Here is a 17,346-nt window from a genome sequence, read left to right as displayed (position 1 = left end):
GGTGAATAAAACCTATTCCAAGTAAAACAACTAGAACCATCTAACAAGCTTTAGAATTCCTAATCAACAAGTACTTCTTATTAGCTTATATTTTTATCTGAAATTCATATTAGTCATATACATTTAAGCTTTTTATATAGTAGTACTCTATATGCCTTCAAATTGCATGCCAAAAATTGAAGAATCCAACTCACAACAAATTAATGAGAGAAAAATAGAAGAATCTAAAAAAAACAAAAAGTATGATGGTTAATAATTTATCAACCATGGATATTCTAAAGGCTAAAGAAAGAATAACAAAGAAAACAACAAGAAAATCATCAAAATATAGAAGAAAGAAAAACATGCATGGAGCTAAAACTCAACCATCAACTTCCATGGACTGCCTCCCTCCCGAGATGATCTCCGAAGTACTTGCTCGTGTCGCCGCCTCCTCTCCGGTTGATTTAATTCGTTGCAAACTAAGGTTTGTATCATATTATATTTTCCCTTCATGCAATGTCTTAACTAATTATGTCAATTAGCATACTAATTAACATTGTGTTATTTAAATGATGAAAGTTGCAAGAGCCTTCAAAAGATATCGGGTGAGAAGGAAGTCCTACAACAAGTTTCCTTAGGAACAATTTGGAGACGTGTATGGCTTAGTGAAAAGGCGAGCACCTTCTTCACGAGGTGCCTAGAGAGCAACAACCCTGAAGCCCTTCTACATCTCGGATTTGTAATAATTCTTTACCATTTATAACTTTATCTTGTGCAATTTTTTTTTTATTTTTTATTTTTAATATTGAATTATTGTAAATTTTTGGTATGTTATTGTAGGCACAATACTTCACCCATATGGTGCAAGAAGAAGGGCTAAAAAATATGGCAAAAGCAGCCGAACTAAAATACAAGGAAGCGGCTTAGGTGTTAGGGCTTATATATCTATGTAGTGGAGAAGACGAAGACATGAAAAAGGGAGTTGAATTGTTGATGAACACCGGTAAAGTGATCGGAGGGAAAGGACTCGTCAAGTGTAGGAAGAATTTACGCGATATGATGTATTCGAGTTGGATGAATAATAAGCTTATTGTCGAAAACAAGCCAAAGCTTTCATGTGCCATGCGACATCAACACGAGAAGAACATGAGTAATTGGGATAAGGATGATTATTATCATGAGGATGGTGAAGATAATGTGGTTTGTGAAACTTGTAAATGTGCTCGGGAAGTTGATTTCTTTTATAAATTAATGAATGTTGTTTATTTAGTTTGATTATTGAATTTTAGTTAGGCCTCAAGAATATTGTAATTAATCTACTAAAGTTACGTAGGTGTTATTGTAATGAAAATAGAATTTATATTTATTATTATTATAGTATAAAATTTGTTCCTAAAAGCAAAAAAGCTAAGTTAAATCCTCTTTTTTACAACAATATGTTGTAAAGTAGAAATCCGATGCTAGTTATATTAAAAACTTACGGAAAAATTTCAGATTGATACCTATTATCCCGTAAGTTGCGACATTGCTTCAACTGCAAGTGTGCTCGAGAACTTGATTTCTTCTGTTAATCTTGTAGTATAAACTGTACAACTTCAGTTTAGCTGTCTTTTCTCGCAAATTACTAATTTCTATTTGTCTTCTTTGAACATATTTGGAAATTTATTATTCGTATTAAGATGGAAACTTGTATTTTATAATCTTATCTTTTTAATTTCCTGAATCATACACGCACACACGAAAATCAGGCGAAAAAGAAAGGAGTTGGGAAATAAATAACCAGAAAGTAGTAATTATTGATCTTGATAAGGATTTTGGTAAACAAGACATCAATTTGAACAACTTGTGATATTCTCAGCCTCACCCTAGACAAATCCAACTGTTTCAAAACAGTCAATCATCTCTTCTTTGAGCAGCTAAAGTAATTTCTTGTATAAGAAAAAAAAAATAAAAAATCTAGGGACTCGATATTCTACAAGTAAACATCAATGCTACAAAACTCTGGACTGGGCTACAGAAGACATCGGCTATCACATATCTGGTTCTCGCAGTGATGTAGGCAGGTCAAGCTCAGGCTCGTATTCTCCGAGTGGTGAGAAAAAGCAATCCACCATATCCTTGCTTACATCTTCAAGAGTAGGAGGATCCCACTGCAGAATTTAATGTATCGGTTATAAGAAAAGGGGACATAATGTTCACATTAAGTACAAACACTACTAAAAGAAGAAACATTCAGAAGCAATGATTTAGGAAGGCTTACTTTAGGAGCAAAGTCTTTGTCAACCAAGCGTGCCCTAACACCCTGTTTGAAAGAAACAAAATCAGAGAACTTTCAGAAATTTTGGTATTTCAAATCCTGCTTATGACATTAGAGGTAATTTAACAGCATATACCTCACAGAAGTCATTCGAAACTCTTTTGGATATGCAATTAACAGTTGTTCTGTATTCCCGAGCTAGACATTTGTCGATAGGTTGAAATCTCCCATCACGGATCTGAATTTGATTATAATAATAAAAAAATTAAAAAAAAAAAAGGCAAAATAAGAACCAAAAGAAGTAAGGATTATTGAGGGGAGACCAGCTAGAGATGTTACAAAGAGCTTACAGATCGTAGAGTGACTTTCAAGGTCAATGGAGAGGCTTCTTTTAGTTTCTTCAGGGTAGCCTTGCACCATTCATCAGAAGAATTAGCTGCCTCCTTTTCCTATGGAAATTGAACCATAATTCAAGAAGAATTAACGGACTATATTTTTTGCATTCATTCTGAGCAGCTAATATTTGCTAATTACACAAAGAAAATCTGAAAGTATAGTCAACGAGGTCAGACAAGCAGCAGGATGAATCTAACATAAAGCCCGGAGTCTATATACTGAAGCAAGTGAAGTCAACCTTAGTCACACTTTGCCATTCAGAATTTCAGAAACTACAGCTAGATCTGCCAGATTAGGCACATAATCCTTCTACCCTACAGGCCTACAGAGAATAGCATGAAATTTGCTAAAAAATTAACAGCCATGGGCGGCTACTGAAAAATAACCTTATGAAATCGGTGTTTCTTTTGGGGGCAAGTATATCAGTAGAACAGTAGGTATTTGATATACTCAAGTTCTGGTTGCATAATGGAAAAGAAATAATTCTCTAAAGAGACATACTAATATATCTAAATTCTCAGTTACTTTTGTCCATATAAAAACACTTTAAAGGTTTTATGAACTCAATACCAAGGACAAAGAAACTGCACAAGAAAAAACAGGGAAATCGCAAAAGCAGAAGCTCAAGTTAACCTGGTCGGTGTGAATTTGTTTGATGAGGTAGGTGATCACTAAGAAATTAATAAGAAACCTTAATGTCAAAAGTTTTTTTTTAAAAAATCTTATTAATCACATATCAAAACCCCATAATATCAACAATGGTTCAAAGCCTGTACAATCACAAAGGCACAAAACAGTGGTTGTTCCTAGATACACATATATAGAAGATCCTAATGACCAAAAATCATAGCTTCTCTCAAGTTTATGCAAGGAAGGTCATTGTAGTGAGGTAAACCATAATATGTGGTTGCTTGGTTAAATTTATATACATGGGGATTTGATTTTTCAATAAATTAGGTGTATGTGAACTTGTTTGGTAGGCAATTACATAGGAGTGACTGAGTAAGACACTGAGACTTCTTGGGAATTCCTATTTCCCACAAAATGGAAGTGTTAACTTGCCTAGTCCCCTAGGTAGGTGGAGATTCTCATGAGAATTGGAAATTCCGATATCCAACCAAACGAACCCTGACATTTCTTACAATTTAAACTTTCATGGCCATTGGAACTTTCCTAGGAAGTCATACTTCCTACAAATAACTAAACGACCACCAAGTACAGAGCCACCCACAAAAATTCCAGATTTCACCACAAAATAGTCTATCATCTTGACAAATTTGCTAAGGATTTGTTTATTATGACTAACCCTACATTCTATTTTCTACCAGGTTTGAAAAGCATGCAATCTACGACAAAATATTGACTCGTTGCCTGATTATACTAACACATTGACGCATTGCCTGACAAGTATGAGTGGTTCGCAAGGTGCAGTTTATATACACTAAGTTCACTGCTTTACAGTAGTCAGCAAATGAGAGCACTTTAGTTACAACAGTCAGGAAGTCTGCCAAAATTCTCCTTCATCAGGAAAAAAAGGAAAAAGAAAAAAGAGAAAAAAAAAAAAGAAAAAAAAAAGAAAAGAGTGACTACCACCCCACCCTTGGAAAAGAAAAGAGCTCTGCAGAGAAGCCAAATGATATCAAGAAAAGAAAGTAGAAATTATTCTTACCAGAGCATCAACAATCTCCTCAACTGTATCATGGCTGAAACATCTATCAATTGTTTCGATTCTGCATGATTCAATTGTCATTAGTAAATGAAAGAAATCACAAGAGATAGCAAAATATTCTCGTAATCATTATCCAAACAGCAGAAATAAAATCCTCTTTGCATAGAATTTTTTTTAAAATTATGATGTTTAGATGTATATCCCACCAAGCATAATTATGCGCCAAAACACAGAATTAACTACAACCAAATAACAAATTAGCATATGATGTACTGTTTGTATAGTTTCCTAATGGAGATGGACATGGTAGGGAAAGACGAGAGCTTGTTTGGTTGCACTTGTTTGACATAGGCAATAGAATTCCTAGGAAATTCTTAGATTCCTTGTTGTTTGGTTAACATGAAATTTGCAAAATGGGGGAATTGGAACTTCCTAGGAATTCTGAGTTCCTACATATCGGATGTTAATTACCTAACCTCCCCTTGGTCATTCACAATTCAAATAAAATGCAAATTCCCTCATGTCAACCAAACAAGTTTGGCAAATTCCTAGGAAATACATGAAGGATGTTACTTCCTATAAACTGTAAATGGCCATGGGAATTTAATTCCAATGCGACCAAAAACAAGCACTGTCTAGCATGTTAAGGGCATCTCATTTCCTATCTAACACAATTTAATCTGGGACATTTATAACTGCTGCCTTACAATAGCTTATCCCTCTTCAGAATCAAGGTATCAAATTCATTCATCAGTAAAAGCAACTCAGCAAAATGTCCCTGTGCCCTTCCCTTCAGTTTCCCGTAGTTCTTTGGCTCATAAGGTTAGATAGTTAACAATTTATAGAATCTTTGCTTACATTTTCCAGCACTAGCTAAGTATTAGTCAAAGAATCTGCTTAATTTCATAATCTTTGTATCAGAAGTATGTCATTATTTAAATCAACCAGCAAAGGTTAAGTAAGCTGTGAATTGAAGAGCAGAATAGAAATAACGTTGGCACCAAAGTTCACAAGCTTGGTTCTAAAGTAATATGGAGCTGCAAATGGCTAATTAAGAGGGGTCATATTGAGAAAGCAAAATAGAAGATTGACATTACTTGTAGATAATGCTACTCTTATCAGGGTAGACAAGGTCACCATATTGAGCAAGCGAACTTTCTACCACAGATGGATCGTCTGTGAACAATTTAGCAAGGCGCTCTTCTATCAACGGAAGTCTCTGCCAGATTCATTTATAACAGAAGAATAAATTGGAGTAAGCAAGTGCAAAACTTACTATCCGCATTCGTATTAATTAGCATATCAGAAATAACCAACCGCATTTAGGCAGTAATGAGTAGCAAGACCACAAGCAATCATATCAACACCATTCAGTTTATCTCCAGTCAGAGCCAGGTATTCCCCTGCATCAAAGAAAGTAATCCATAGAATTAATACAAATGTGCTAAAGATTTTAAGTTATTAACTCCTACAGTAATATATTATTGTAAATTAGATACACTAGACACAAAAACCTACCTAGATAACCAGGTAGACGAGAAAGGAAAAAAGAAGCCCCAGCATCAGGATGGAAACCCAGTTGTGTCTCTGGATGAGAAAATACCTGAAATTGTTGATTTCACGTTCAATATCACTTTGTCTGAATTAAAATGAGCATCACATAAATTGAGCAGAGTTTAAAAACTCACAGAGCCACTCAAGTTTTTAACCAAACGCCACTTGCAAAATGTTTCAAAGTAATGCTACAATTGCTGATTACAATAACTTATAACTGAACATGGAATGTTGTTCTTAGGCAGTAGTGGAGAAACAACACTTCTTTGTATCTATTCTATTTCACTAAAGGGAAGTTTAATTAGGAATGACATTTATTTTTTATATGAAAAGTTTGAATCATGCTTCAGAGAAACTTCAGAATTTCAATACTCTGAAGGGATATAGAGGCAGATTAAATAAAGTTCTGGACACCTTTCAGGAAAAGAAAGAGTGGTTTAATTTTTGTGATAGGACAATGTTGAGCAGAAAATAGGTTAAAATAATAATTAAAAAAAAAAAAAAAAGAAAAAAAAAGAAAGAAGAAGAAGAAACATCCATATGTAGAAAAAATTCATAAGGTAATTAAGTTATACTTTTTTTATTTTTTTTGAAACAATAATTAAGTTATACTTGTACATATATATAGTCACATAAAATGCACCTCTTGAAAGAAATGAGAACCAAATTTAAATTGTTTTGTTGTAGGTTTGGTTCCATGCACTACATATCATTAAATGCACGCATGATCAAAGAGGGGTCATGAATTCACACAATCACACCCCAAGAAGATGATAAATATATTACACAAAGAGAAGTAATAGGACATCAGAAAGCAATATTTCCTAGAGTACGGGACACACTGTTCTATCAGTCGCCACTCTGAACATTCCTAATAAAGATATACCAGCACCAGCTCCCATAGTGGTCCCATCCAAGATAGCCACCTACAGATTCAAGGAAACCCAGTTAGACTGATATGGATGACAATAGGTAACAACGTTAGAAAGTATTCACTTCCGTTTTATATTCATAATCAGAATGTAATCAGCAAATGATCATAACATTCAACTTTCAAGACCACATAAGTCCAATGCAAATTAATACAGCATATCACTTACATGAGGCTTAACATAAGTACCCATGAGGTATACAAATCTGTACAATGTAACGAAAAAGCTCTTACACTCTTCAACTTTCCCTGCACACAATCAAATAAAACAGAGGAAAAAGTAACAAACATTAACAACAGTATCTAAGAAAACAGTCTAGGCTGCATCCTCGAAGCTACAGTTGCTAAGCCAAGGCAATTAAATCTAACCCACCTTCATTAATCAGCTGATAGAGACTAACAACATCGGCACCAGAACAAAAAGCCTTCCCATTTCCCTTTCAAAAATCAAAAACAAATTCAGCATTCTATACACCTTTTAATTAAAATGTCAAAGCCAAAAGTTTTTATAAAAGGGCAAAAACTTCTAACAAAAATTTTAATTAGTTACCTTCATTATGATAAACCCAAGATCAGAGTTTTCTTCCCATGATTCATACAATCTCTTAAGCCTACTAGCCTATAATCAAAATAAAATTATACCAATTAACATAAACATTTAAAAGGTTCAATTAATTTAATAGAACGAGAATTTAAGTAGCAGACCATAGAAGTTGAAATGGCATTGAGTGAAGAAGGTCTGTTGAGAATTGCTGCCCTTGAATTTGCTCTTCCTTCAACCAAAACCTAGAATTTCAACAAAATGGGAAATTGGGTGTTGCTAAATTTCGTCTAATAATCAAAGAACAAAAAAACTGAAATTGCAAACAAACAGCGGAATTGGGTATTGCTAAACTTGCAAAAATTCAAAGAACAACAAAAAAAAAATTGAGATTACAAACAAAATGTGCAGTTGGGGAATACTTAACCTTGCCAATAAAAAAATAAAATAAAATAAAATTACAATTTCAAACAAAATGGGGAATTGAGTATCGCTTAAACTCGCAAAAATTCAAAGAAAAACCAAAATAATTAAAATTTCAAACAAAATGTACAATTGGGAAATGCCTAAACTTGCCAAATAATCAAAGAACAACAAGAACAAAGCTTGCCAATAAATAAAAAAAACAAAACCTAACATTTCAAATAAAAATTCAATGAACAACAAATAAAAATTGCAATTTGAAACAAAATGTGCAATTGGAAAATGCTAAAGCAAGCCAAATAATCAAAGAATAGCAAAAACAAATCAAACCCACTAAAATGAAAGAAAAATATAATCAAAAACCTGATCTTCCTCACGATCATATTGAGGTAAGTAACTAGGTTGAGCCAAATAGGTTCTAAAAGGAGAGAGAAAGCCAAATTTATGAAGTGAATTTGTGGATTGTAAAACCCCTTTAAACCTCTGCATCTCTCTGTATTTGGAGGTTCGAAGGTGTGTGAAATGTTGCGGCTTCTGTTGTTGGGTTTAGTGGGACTCTTCTCTCTCCTTTTTCCTTTCGCCTCAGTCAGCTATGCAAGAAGCCAATTGGATCGCGGCGTTTTACTTAGGAGTTGTGATTACCCCGCAGCGTTTATGTTTATAGATTTGTATTCCAATGTTGATCCTTTGAAGCCAATTCGGGCCAACAGATCGAGTTTAGGTTTGAGTTTGAGTTTGAATTTAAATTTGAGATGATTTAGTTGTCAAAATCTTATTTAAAATAATTAAATAAAATTATTTGAAGTTTTGTAAAACTTAATAGTTGTGCAAAAGCTTAATATACGCCGTATATATAATCCAATTGGGTTGAATTTGTGTTCCGTTCAAATTAGGTTATGAATTTTTTTAGTACAATAAATTCAACTCAGGTTATCAAGTTGGGTTAAAATGTGTGAGTTTAGTCACTTAAGTGTGGATTTGAATGTATGGCCAAATCAATTTTTTATTTTTTATTTATTTTTTTTTTTTTTTGCATTGCAATAAGCATGTTACTGATGTTGGTATAAGCCTTTTATACAAAATACTCCCTCCTTTCCTTCTTATTTGTCCTGTTTAAAATATTTTATTTAAAAAGAATGGCATTGAGTAAAGGAAAATTTGATTCTAATAATCCCACCTTTAACCGGTTCGCTGCTAATAATCCCATCTTTTGGGGGGTATTTTCTTCTAATGGTCCCTTATGACCGGTAACTTGTTGTTTGGGTAAGTTTTTTTTTTTCTTTTTTTTTTTAAAAAAAAATCCTTGGCCACCAGGAGGTAAGAAAAAATATTATTTTATTATTTTTGTTTTCAAAACGATAAGGAAGAAGGAAAGGGAAAAAAATTTGCTTTTAAAATTTTTTTTTAAAAGAAATATAAAAAATATTTTTTAAAAAAAAAAAATCCTTGGCCACCAGGTGGTAAGGAAAAAAATTAATTTTTTTATTTTTGTAAGGGAAAAAAAAATACTTTTTAAATTTTTATTTTTTGAAAAGAAAAATAAAAAAAATATATTTTTTTTAAAAGAAATATAAAAAATATTTTTTTTAAAAAAAAAAAAATCCTTGGCCACCAGGAGGTAAGAAAAACAAAATTAATTTTTTTATTTTTGTTTTCAAAACGATAAGGAAGAAGGAAAGGGAAAAAAATTACTTTTTAAATTTTTTTTTACAAGAAATATAAAAAAATATTTCGACAAATCACAAAGTGACACGTGGCATATTAACCCATTACACCGGTCACCAACAGGTTATGGACCATTAGAAGAGAATGCCCCCTAAAGGTGGGATTATTAGATAATAATCAAAAGGTGGGATTATTAGCAGCGAACCGGCCAAAGGTGGAATTATTAGAATCAAATTTTCCTCGAGTAAATTGGTAATAGTTATTAAAATTGGTAATAGTTATCTCATACAGTCATTCTCCAATAAATTAAATAATGTTCATAAAAAATAAATTATATCATTACGAATTTACGATCAATAGTGTTTAGTTTCAATTAATATAAAAGCTTTCTTTGAAAAATTAAGTCAAGATTGTGAATCGAGTTCATATAAAATTCTAAACTCCTTATTTGAACCGAATTATAGGATACCTAATCGATTGTCAATCTAGGATTTGAGACATTGTTAGTAGAACAGATACGAGTTATGGAGAAGTTGTGAAAAAGTTGCCTATCCAAACTCTGTAGACTATTCTACTGCAGACATTAATACATTATATGGATCTATTTATAAAAAGCATTCAATAACAAATTGAGGGAAGTGGTGAATGCTGCTTAGCTCTTATCCACTGTTTTACCACCTTTGCTGCCACTCTTCTAATCTAAATGATGACTCCACCTTGATTTGCTATGCTTTAGTTTTGATATATGATAGTGTGATGGAAGTCAAAAGAGAGTCCAATACAATTATGAATGATGGACTTATATTTTGTTGCTCGTGTATGTTTTTATCTCTAACAAATTCTATCTTGCAGATTATTTATAGAGATAATGTTTAATTCTGTTTTACTCAGATATTTGTTTAACATTGCTTTTGAATTTCGAATTTATGTTGCTAACCAATTTTTTCCTTAAGTTGAATATTTGTTTGACAGATTTTTCTAGAAGATTTCTGTTAACAAGTATTTTATATTTTTATTCTGTGATTATATTTCTGTCAAGATAATTTTGTTAATAATTTTATCTTATAATCTTGTTAATTATTTTATCTTATAATATTGGAATTTTATCTTATGTATTTTTGAATAATTATCTTGTGCTAACCTTGTTTCAAGGAATCTGTTAGTTTGTTATTGTAATAGATTTTAGCTGGCTGATTAATCTTCTTGAAAGATAAACGTTGAAACAGAATGCAGTAGCTAGCAAACGTTCAAAATTTCAAAAGGGCTGAAAATTCTGTTGAAGCAAGATTTAAGGAAATCTGTTGAAGACTTTCAAACCTTTGAAGTCAGCTTTACAACGTTTTGAAATCAGCCTAAAGGCCTTATAAATAGCGTCAAGATATGTTGAAGAAATAACGACAAGAACAACTACAACAACACTCAAGAATTATCAAGCTTCATATAATATAGCAAAGTGTTAAATGTTTTCTCTCTAAGTTCTTTAATACCTTATTGTGTGATTAGATTGAGAGAAAAGAAAAAGTGTATCTAAGAGTGGAAAAAGTATATATCAAAAGAGTGATATACTTAGAGTAAATTTATAATACTCAAAGTATAGTAAAAGTGAGTTAGCTTTTATTTCTGGGAATTGAGTGTCTAAGGTGTAGCGGGAAGTGCTATGGAGAGAAGATAGTGAGATCTTCTAGGTTGCTTTAGAACTCTAAGGGAAGAAATAAAAGTTGGTTAAAATCCTACGGGTTGGACAACCCTAGGCGGAGACGTAGGCCTTTGTGCTGAACTTCGTAACAATATTCTGAGTTCTTTACTTTCTGTTCTTGCACTTATTTTTATGTTGCTTAAACTGGTCATTTGCTAAATTCATACAATCGCATCTAACATTTTGTTTAGCAATCAGCTTCGCTGTATCAATTGTTTTCAAAGCCTTGACTTTAGGTCTGAAATTAGTTTGTTCCGCCTTGTAACTAATTTCAAGGCCTTGACATTTTCAGTTTTGCGAAAAACGCCCATACTCTATTCAACCCTCCCTTCTAGAGTATTATTTTGTTCATTCCATTACCATTGTGATCCTTTCACTAAACATAGGGAAGATCATTAAAATATATTGCTTTGGATGCTTTGACTTTTGTTGAGTCTGTAGGTAGAAAAGCAGGGAATTAAAGAGCTTGTAGCAAATCTTATTCAGATGATGCAGCTGGCAACCAAGCCTACTGAATTCTAATGATAGTCGAGTGCACAGAAAACATCTATCATGTAGCGCTTGGCCAAGAAATGATCCTTGCCTAGACCACTAAACAAGTTACCATTGTTGGCACTTGACTGAGAAGATTGAGAGGCAGTGCAGTATGTAAGGCAGAACAGGTTCCCAAATATGGGGAGAGAAACAACACTTGGTTTTGTTACTGCCTCTACTTTCTGTCGAGGACAGGAGGTGGATTATAACGCATGCTGATACAAAACACAGCATAAAACTCAGGTAATTCATGGAGCTTTAACAACTCTGCATAATTGTGACTTCGAGTTGTGTTTCTTGTAGTGACTTGGGGTCAGAATTGTGGTTGAAAAGCTCCCTTTATCGCTCTTCCCACAATATGATAAGTTTTGCAATTTCGTTTCACCCAATTTCATGCTTGGTGCATCTCCGTTCTCCAACTGCATTTATGATGTGCGTAGCTAGTATATCAGCCACCTCACATATTACCTAATTCTTGGTAAGAGAACCGATCCACAGTTTTCAATCAGTGAAAAGAGTAATCCAGAAGAAAGTTTTAAGAACATTACACAAGAAACTTTTTACGTGGAAAACTTCTTCTGTGAGAAGAATAAAACCACGAGACCTGAAGGAGTCCACCCTTTTCTTCTCTTATTATTATAAATATTTAAGGGTAACAAAATCTAACAAGTTTCACAAGTTTAACAAACCACCAATTACATAGATAAGAACCATAAGATATCAACAATAAGAAGACGACAAAGGTTACAACTATCACCAGAAAACAGATGTTCTGTCCAGCTTTGTTTCCTGACAAGCTGGAGCTGATATATCCACGATCACGCCAACCCTCCCAACACCAGCCTGTGATTAGCATCACTGTGTAAGCTTTCCCCACCTTCTAGGAAGGGTTGAAAAGCTCCACCTATCATTTGCTCAGGCCAATTTTAATTCATTAAACACCTGAAATCATTGATGTACAAACAAGGGCCTTGACTTACCCCACCAAAGTGAAAAAAGAGGAAACACACCCCCTTTGCAATTTCATTTCACCTTTTCGTGCTAGATGTATCTCCGGTTGCATCAATGATGCACAAAGCTTGGCATTTCTAAAGAGCATCGAAATAGTCACCATCTTGATCATCTTCACTTGAGTACATTATTCCCATACCACACTTCTAAAACAAGCCTCCTTCCTTAGTTCCTAGCAAAGTCTGGTAAAAGCTTGCTCCCTTCAGTGCTTGAAGCATCACAATGTTTATATCCCCTGAAACATTGAGCAATAACAAAATATGACATATCACAAAGGAAGAGCGGCAAATGTGTATATATAGCACATATTAAGGAGCTCCAAAGCTGTATACATGTCTCCATAAATAGTCAACAGTTTCAAAAATCTTAGGTAAAATAGTGAAATTTTCGTGAGACTAAGCACAGGATTTCTAATCCTATATGCACGGAATCTGACTTATTGGGGCATAAGTGTAAATGTAAAGAAAAGAAGCGAAGATAATAACAGATTCAAATTACTGGCTTTACTGATAAGGGAATTTTTATTGCAGAATTCAAGCCTGAAATTTCAGATACCTAAAGCTTGCAGAATCACCTGAGTACTATAATTTAAAAGTAGAAACCAGTTTTTTTATTTTTATTTTATAATTTTTAATTGAGACTATAATTTAAAATTAGAAACCAGTTGTAATCAACAAATAAATGGGAAGAGCTGCAATAAAAGTAGCTGTTAATGGTTAATATCAGGAAACAAATCTACCTGAAAAGACAGAATGAAATGAGTAGGCCTATGATGCAATATCATTAATTAGGGTAATGATATGATAATTTCTGCTAGGAAGAACCTGAGAAGCTTACAGCAGCACGGAATTTTCTGTCATGGAACTGTTGTCGCGGTATTCAGCAATCGTGGTTATTCATCATATAAAGGAGGCGGACTTGATTTGGTTATAATTGAATGAGGTATTCGCTGCTCAATTGCAAAGATATAATTAGAAATTGCTGATCCTTAACCAAAAACCCAATCCTTATACCAACAAAAAAAAGAAAAGAATGGCATGACTGCATGAGTTGAATATCCCATACTCGATTTTAAATATCACTGTAAGCACTCAAATAAATAATAAAGAGACAGAACGTAGCCAGGGTTGAGAAACTTACATGTAGACGTCGGGAATATGTTGGAGTAGGTGCCCGTCTTGGCCATCAAACGTGTCATATCTTGTTATCAAATCTGGACAATCACTAATGTAAAGTGTATGTAAAGAGGTAAGGTCTGGTAGTGACGCCATTTTCGGGCAACCATCAATCTTCAGCGTACGAAGCAAGGAGAGCTTTCCCAGTAAAATGTCTTCCAAGTTTTTGCAGTGTTTAATTTCGAGATGCGTAATGGAACTTGAAGATTCCTCCATCATCAAACTTGTCAGCTCCTTGCAACTGACTATTTTTATTTTCTGTAGGTTAGAGAATCTACTACTGATTGACAAAGAAGCTGGTCCAGACCTGATTTTACAAATATCCAGCGTTTTTAATGAGGTGAAAAGAGATAACGATGATGATGATGATGATGATGCTTCCATTGCCGTCAGATTCGATTCAAATGCCTTCCAATTGAATTCTATCGCCTCTAATGACTCCAGCTTTGGTGCTAGAGGCATTGACATCAAATTGAAACAGCAAAAGACAAGGAAACAACAGCTGCCTTGGCTCATCCGTTGTTGGTCTTGCCCACCCCTTTAAATTGTCTAAATGATGCAGCTCCAAGACCTCTAAAGATGGAAAGTACAAATTGTGGGATCCAGAAGAGCACTTTCCACCTTCTACTACATACTCCAATGCCGAAAGAGATATAAGATAAAGATGTTTGAGATGAGGCAGCTGACTCAAGTGCGGAAGATCTGTGCACTCTCTGCAATTTGTAAGACGAATGACAACAAGCTTAGAGAGCCCATCTAACCATTTTGGTGGCATCTCCTTTGGCAGTCTTGTTATGCCATCAGGAAGACACCCGATATCATTATTTGTAAGATCAAGGTATCTTAGATGCCTCAGCTTCCCTATAGAATTTGGGATTGTTGAATTACGTATACAACTAAATTCCAAGACGCGCAAAGACTTAAATTTCAATATCATTTTAAGAGATGATGCTTTTATTTTCCAAGCAGCAGGAATGTTTGAATGTAGTATCAATGACCGCATCAACCCAGCATCAAGCAACGACTCTGGAGCTTCCCATTCAACCTCTCTATCATCTTGTTCTTTACTTTTCATTTTTAAACCCGCATGTAGAAGTCTATCACCAACTACTTGGTTAGACTCACCCAATTGTTCCATCTCTTCACCAGCTATATCTTGAGGGATATCATGCACGATCTCCTCACCAGCTATATCTTGAGCCAAGTCATGCACTAAATCGTGCATCTTGCAGTATGCGACCTTCCCTTCATCGTCTTCTTCCGGGTCTTGAAATAAACTCCTCCCTAACAATCCCATAAAGTATTTCTCTCCAATATCTATGCGTGATGGATTAATATAACCTTGTGCCATCCACATTTTAACCAAACGCTCCTTACTATATCGATGGTCCTTTGGGAACAATGCACAGTAAGCAAAGCATTGCTTTAATGCCGGTGACAAGTAATCATAACTCAGCTTCAACACTTGCGTTATGTCCTTGTCTTCCTTCACATTTGCGGAGAGTCGAGCATCTCTAATTCCTTTCCAGTGTTCTTCACTATTATCATCGTAGAGAAGACATCCAATAACCTTGATAGCAAGGGGAACATTTCCACAGCTCTCAACTATCTCTTCCCCCAACTCAGTTAATGTAGAATTACTCTCGTCTTCCTTCGTTTTAAATGCAATCTTTTTAAAAAGAATCCTAGACTCATCTTTAGTTAGAAGTCCTAGTGTGTGGGATTCTTTTGTCCCAAGAGCATTTGCAACCTTTTTACTACGTGTTGTTACAATTACTTTACTCCCTCTTGCACAATATTTTAGCAAATCTAAGAGTTCTGTCCAAGTTTTATGTTTTTCATCCCATATGTCATCTAAGATAAGAAGATACTTCTTATTCCTAATCAATTTTATGATGCCTGATTTAATCTCACCCATTTTGAGTTGACTGGAATTCTTATTATTAGATTTATCACCGGTTAATGATCCGTTTTGTAGCCTCATTACAGTGTTTTCATGACCCATTGTAAGTTTACTGGAATTCCTATCATCATCAGATTTATCACTGTCAGTTAATGATTCGTAAACTCGCCTCATTACAATGTTTTCATCACCTGTCTCAGGTACACAGGCCCATGCAGCAACATCAAAATGATTCTTAACATCCTCATCATTATAAACCAGTTGAGCTAAAGTAGTTTTTCCAAGACCCCCAAACCCCACAATTGAAAACACAGCAATCTGTTCCTCAATATATTTGGGATCAAAAAGCATCCTAATAATAGTGTTTTTATCAGTTACCCTACCAACGACATTTTCTACATTCGCAATAATAGGGTCTGTTTCCCTGTTGCTTAAAAGCTGCATTGGCGATGGTAATTCTCATACAAAATTAGTGGTCAAGTTCAAGCCATCCATATTGGACTTGATTTCTTCAAGTTCTTTCTTAATAGACTTGATCTTATGAGCAAATTTTATACTATCTTTAACAGAAATGAAAGGCTTTGAGAATAAGACGCCTACCTTTTCCATCAAGCTACTCTCAACCTTCCGATTCTTGCGGTCGACGGTAAGGACAAGATCAAAAAAGTCATCAGCTCGGTACAGCACCTTCTTCAGTTTCTGCAGCCAGAGTTTGATCAGGTCACTGTTCTCCCCTTCTTGGCGCTTCTCAGCGTCCTGAACTCGAGCTTTGATATAACCCATCCTATCCTCAAGCTTCGCCAGATCATCTCGTGCACCCCAACAGGATGCAGCCTTTTTTACGGCTGCATCGCCCAAACTTCCCAGGACTTTTTTAGCTAAGACAGAAATAACTACGTCTGCCATTTTCTCTTTTTTTTTTTTTTATTTTTACACCTTGTGTTTCACTCTCTTTTCTCTCTTCCTCTTATGATTTGTGGGTTGTAAAAGATAGGATGAATTCTAGACTTAGCTTTATAGTACGAGGTCAATCAATCAGACTATACTCACTAGTGAAAGCAGTGTAAAACCAACCAATGAAATGATTTATTCTCTCTCCATTTCTTTGTATTTTTATTTTTAAACTATCAATTGCGACTTTTGTGAGCTGGTTCTATGATTTTCTTTATGACTCTAGACCTCTAGTGGGCAGGTAAGGATTAGTCAATGTTAATTGATAACAAAAAGTACTCTCTTTCCTAACTGTGTGAATGATGAGCTTTTCTTACGTTAATTAAAAGTAATTAATTCCACGACCTTTTATACGGAGTACTTATTTCTGTTCTCTTCAATACTTCACCATTTATAGCACTACAAAGAAGAAAGAAAATTGATAGAGATTAACCATTTTTAAAAGAATTAATCCATGAGCTGCTTTTGAATATATTAATCCATGCGCCGAAAGCAGCTTAAGGGCAAATTATAAGTAGGAGCCACAACAAGGTGATATAGTACACTCATAATTTATTTATTTATTTAATCCTTTAAATTCCTGGTGTAAAAACACTTCTGTGCATAAAAGTACATACTACGTGTCGGAAACTTCCTTTTATGGAACTCTCTTCACACT

General features: G+C 34.3%; 2 protein-coding genes across 4 annotated transcripts; both read right to left on the bottom strand.

Moving 5' to 3' along the window:
• Window positions 1-1,754: 1,754 nt before the first annotated feature.
• On the bottom strand, window positions 1,755-8,389 carry LOC110702349 (3-hydroxyisobutyryl-CoA hydrolase-like protein 2, mitochondrial). Its single transcript, XM_021880056.1, has 14 exons — window positions 8,117-8,389; window positions 7,495-7,575; window positions 7,340-7,408; window positions 7,163-7,226; window positions 6,959-7,038; window positions 6,701-6,784; window positions 5,823-5,907; window positions 5,622-5,707; window positions 5,402-5,523; window positions 4,305-4,365; window positions 2,590-2,688; window positions 2,376-2,477; window positions 2,243-2,284; window positions 1,755-2,132 (listed from the first exon to the last, which is right to left on the bottom strand). Exons 1-14 carry the CDS (start codon window positions 8,240-8,242, stop codon window positions 2,013-2,015), a joined length of 1,221 nt encoding a protein of 406 aa, XP_021735748.1. The 5' UTR covers window positions 8,243-8,389; the 3' UTR covers window positions 1,755-2,012.
• Window positions 8,390-12,166: 3,777 nt separating this feature from the next.
• Window positions 12,167-16,205, bottom strand: LOC110702337 (putative disease resistance protein RGA3). 3 transcript variants are annotated; one of them, XM_021880047.1, is made up of 3 exons: window positions 13,800-16,205; window positions 13,399-13,608; window positions 12,167-12,894 (listed from the first exon to the last, which is right to left on the bottom strand). In XM_021880047.1, exon 1 carries the CDS (start codon window positions 16,179-16,181, stop codon window positions 14,235-14,237), a length of 1,947 nt encoding a protein of 648 aa, XP_021735739.1. In that variant the 5' UTR covers window positions 16,182-16,205; the 3' UTR covers window positions 12,167-12,894; window positions 13,399-13,608; window positions 13,800-14,234. The 3 variants fall into 3 exon arrangements, with proteins under 3 accessions (XP_021735739.1, XP_021735742.1, XP_021735733.1); XM_021880050.1 differs by having other exon boundaries at window positions 13,484-13,608; XM_021880041.1 differs by having other exon boundaries at window positions 13,497-13,608.
• Window positions 16,206-17,346: the final 1,141 nt, after the last annotated feature.

Source organism: Chenopodium quinoa, unplaced genomic scaffold, assembly GCF_001683475.1.
Source record: "Chenopodium quinoa cultivar QQ74 unplaced genomic scaffold, ASM168347v1, whole genome shotgun sequence".
Taxonomy (NCBI): domain Eukaryota; kingdom Viridiplantae; phylum Streptophyta; class Magnoliopsida; order Caryophyllales; family Amaranthaceae; genus Chenopodium; species Chenopodium quinoa.
The sequence above is the reverse complement of the archived record's forward strand: the minus strand, read 5'-3'. Positions and strand labels throughout refer to the sequence as shown.